Source organism: Beauveria bassiana (assembly GCF_000280675.1).
Source record: "Beauveria bassiana ARSEF 2860 unplaced genomic scaffold BBA_S00018, whole genome shotgun sequence".
In the NCBI taxonomy this organism is placed as follows: domain Eukaryota; kingdom Fungi; phylum Ascomycota; class Sordariomycetes; order Hypocreales; family Cordycipitaceae; genus Beauveria; species Beauveria bassiana.
The window spans coordinates 1-2,554 of NW_007930853.1; the positions used below are offsets into that span (position 1 = coordinate 1).

General features: G+C 51.3%; 1 protein-coding gene across 1 annotated transcript; it reads right to left on the bottom strand.

Moving 5' to 3' along the window:
• Window positions 1-113: 113 nt before the first annotated feature.
• Window positions 114-2,243, bottom strand: BBA_06208 (transposase-like protein; the record flags this gene model as incomplete). The annotated part of the gene is made up of 3 exons (XM_008601305.1): window positions 114-868; window positions 930-1,113; window positions 1,356-2,243. 3 exons carry the CDS (start codon window positions 2,241-2,243, stop codon window positions 114-116), a joined length of 1,827 nt encoding a protein of 608 aa, XP_008599527.1.
• Window positions 2,244-2,554: the final 311 nt, after the last annotated feature.

The following is a 2,554-nucleotide window of genomic DNA, read 5'->3' on the forward strand; positions in this document are numbered from 1 at the left end:
GGGCACAGCAGGATGATGCTGGGACTGTGAATTACGTAATGAATCATTGAATCATTAATTAATCCTTGAATCCAAGTGCTGGTTCAGTAATTAATCTGAATCCAGCTCAGGATTCAGATTAATTGATTAATTACATGTCTGCATTCGAGAGGGCTGGCAACATCGAGATCTTGAGGATAAATTGGCCGTGTCTGGAATAGGTCAAGCTCGCTCGTTGCCTTCACCTTCTTTCGCTGTGTACTTAAAGAGCGGATTGACCTTTTCCCAAATGAACTGTAGTCGTTCATGTCGGCTTCCATCTCATCAGTTTCGCCATCGAAAAATCCCGCTCGAGCTTGAGTTTCAACTTCAGCCTGTCGGACATATTCATCGAACATGCTACCTACAACGGACTGCATGTCGCTGTACCACAGCGGCTTATCCATCGCGATTTTCCAGTGCCGCTCAAAACAATCATATCCATAGGATGGATGGAGTGCCAGGGCCGCTCGGTAGACTGGTGTACGGTCCGTTTTGAGGTAGTAGTCTTCAAGCTTCCTCCACCCGCAATCAATTCCCGACTTGAAATGGGACGGCTCCTCGAACCGAGTCTCCTCTGCCGCCTGCCTAAATTTAACAAATAAATAGTCCATTGTCTTGAGGGTCTCCCACACCGCACCATGGCCGCCCTCTGTCCCTAGTTTACTAGCGTTGCCCTCCATAGTCTTCGTAAGGATGTAGAACGGCTGCAGGAAGTCACGGAAGCGCTCCAGTTCGGTCCAGTCCGCAGCGTTGAGGAAATCCTTTGCTAAGTCACGGTGGGCGGAATCATGTTTGGGTTTTTGCCAGCGAGATTGATAAAGCTCAATAGCGCTTCGCAGTTCAATTGCTAGGTGAGGTCAAGAGTGTGTCAGCAGGTATAACGAAGACGTGTAGGCATATAAGCATACCGCGACTGATCATGTTGTAAATAGAGTTCCAGCGTGTCTTCCCGTCAACAACGATCTCCAGCGTAAATATGGCATCATCCCCAGCGAGCTCCGTCTGTAAAAGCCGAAGCGCTTGTCGTCGCTGGTCCGTCCGGCGGATATAGGTGGCCAGGTTGTGGAGCCTGCCAATAGCCCCCTTCTTGGCCTAAATCTCGAAACTAAACTCGTCCGCTGCCCCACGAAGATCGGCCTCGAATTTGCTGACGTCTGACCCGAAGATCACAGCGCGGACCACCAGATTGAGAATGTGGCCGACGCATCGTAGCCGGCGCCGGCTCGTATCCATTGGGAACCAAGTAGCGAGCGTCTTGAGGCAAGTATCGTTGCTTTCGGCATTATCGAGCATGAAATAACCAGTTTAGATCCTATTTCGTATTGGTCAATTACCTCCTTAATATAGGAAGCCATATTTTCGCCAGAATGTGGACCAACTAGACGCGGCAGTCCAAGAAGTACGTCCCGTTTTTTGCCTCGATTGTCGACGAAGTGGCCAACAACACCAATGTAGTTGAACCCATTGGATGCGGTCCAGAGATCAAAGCTAAGGTGAACGCAACTTTTTGCATTCTTGACGAGATTAAAGACGATCTGCTGGCGAGATTCGAAGGTCTGGCGGATCCACGAACAGACCGTTGTGTGGTGCTCGGGAAGTAGCTGGCTGGCAAGATCCCCGCCATTTGCGATCAACCACCGAAGCCGCTCGCTTGATGCTTGCCGGAAGGTGACGTCTTCGAGGATTACCCAGTCCACAAAACGAGCTTTCCATAACTTTTCGTCGCAGTGCGGGGCAGGCGGAAAGCTTAGACTAGTCTGTCGCGATAAGGGGCGTACAGAGGAAGCGACCTTGGCCGTCTTGGTGAACGGGGTTTCCAAGCATGGATTCCTGTCACCAATTTGGTGCTGACGGAGTAGGTGCCTTGCGGCATGAGCTGTCCCCGACGAAGCGTACAGAGCCGTCGAATGACTTCTTCTTTCGTGACAAAGCCTGCACAGCCAGTAGCGTATCCCTTTGTGCTCTAAATTTGCGCCGTGTTGATATATCCATGACTCTTTCACCTTCGTGCCGACGACCCGTCGGTGACGCGGCCTCTTTTTGGCGCCCAGAAGTCTTTTTCCGCCATGCCATATGTTTGCCCAGTCAATGTCGAACTCGCATTGAGATGCATCGTCTGCAGCAGGCTCGGGAGTTGCATCGGTCGGGGTCTGAGGTATATCGAATACAAGGGAGCGGGGTGTAGATGACACAGGGCTCGACGTCCTGCTAGAAGATGCCATAATTCAGCTATGAATGTAATGAACGAAGTACGATGCGCATTCTGCAACTGCTTCCTAGTAAGCGTAAGTATTGTCAGTTGAGAAGAATACGCCCCCCTTCATTTCCAGGGCATAGCTGACCAGGGATTGCACTGAGACATTTGCCTAATTAGACAAACCCAGACCGACTGAGACCAACCCAGACCGACTTGCCTCTCCCGTCTGTCGGTCTATCGAGAATGGTCGGTCTGTCGGTCTGCAGTCTGCCAGACGGACTCAATCGGTCTGTCAGACGGTCCGTCTGTTAGCCACACTGGCCTTGACCGGTTCCT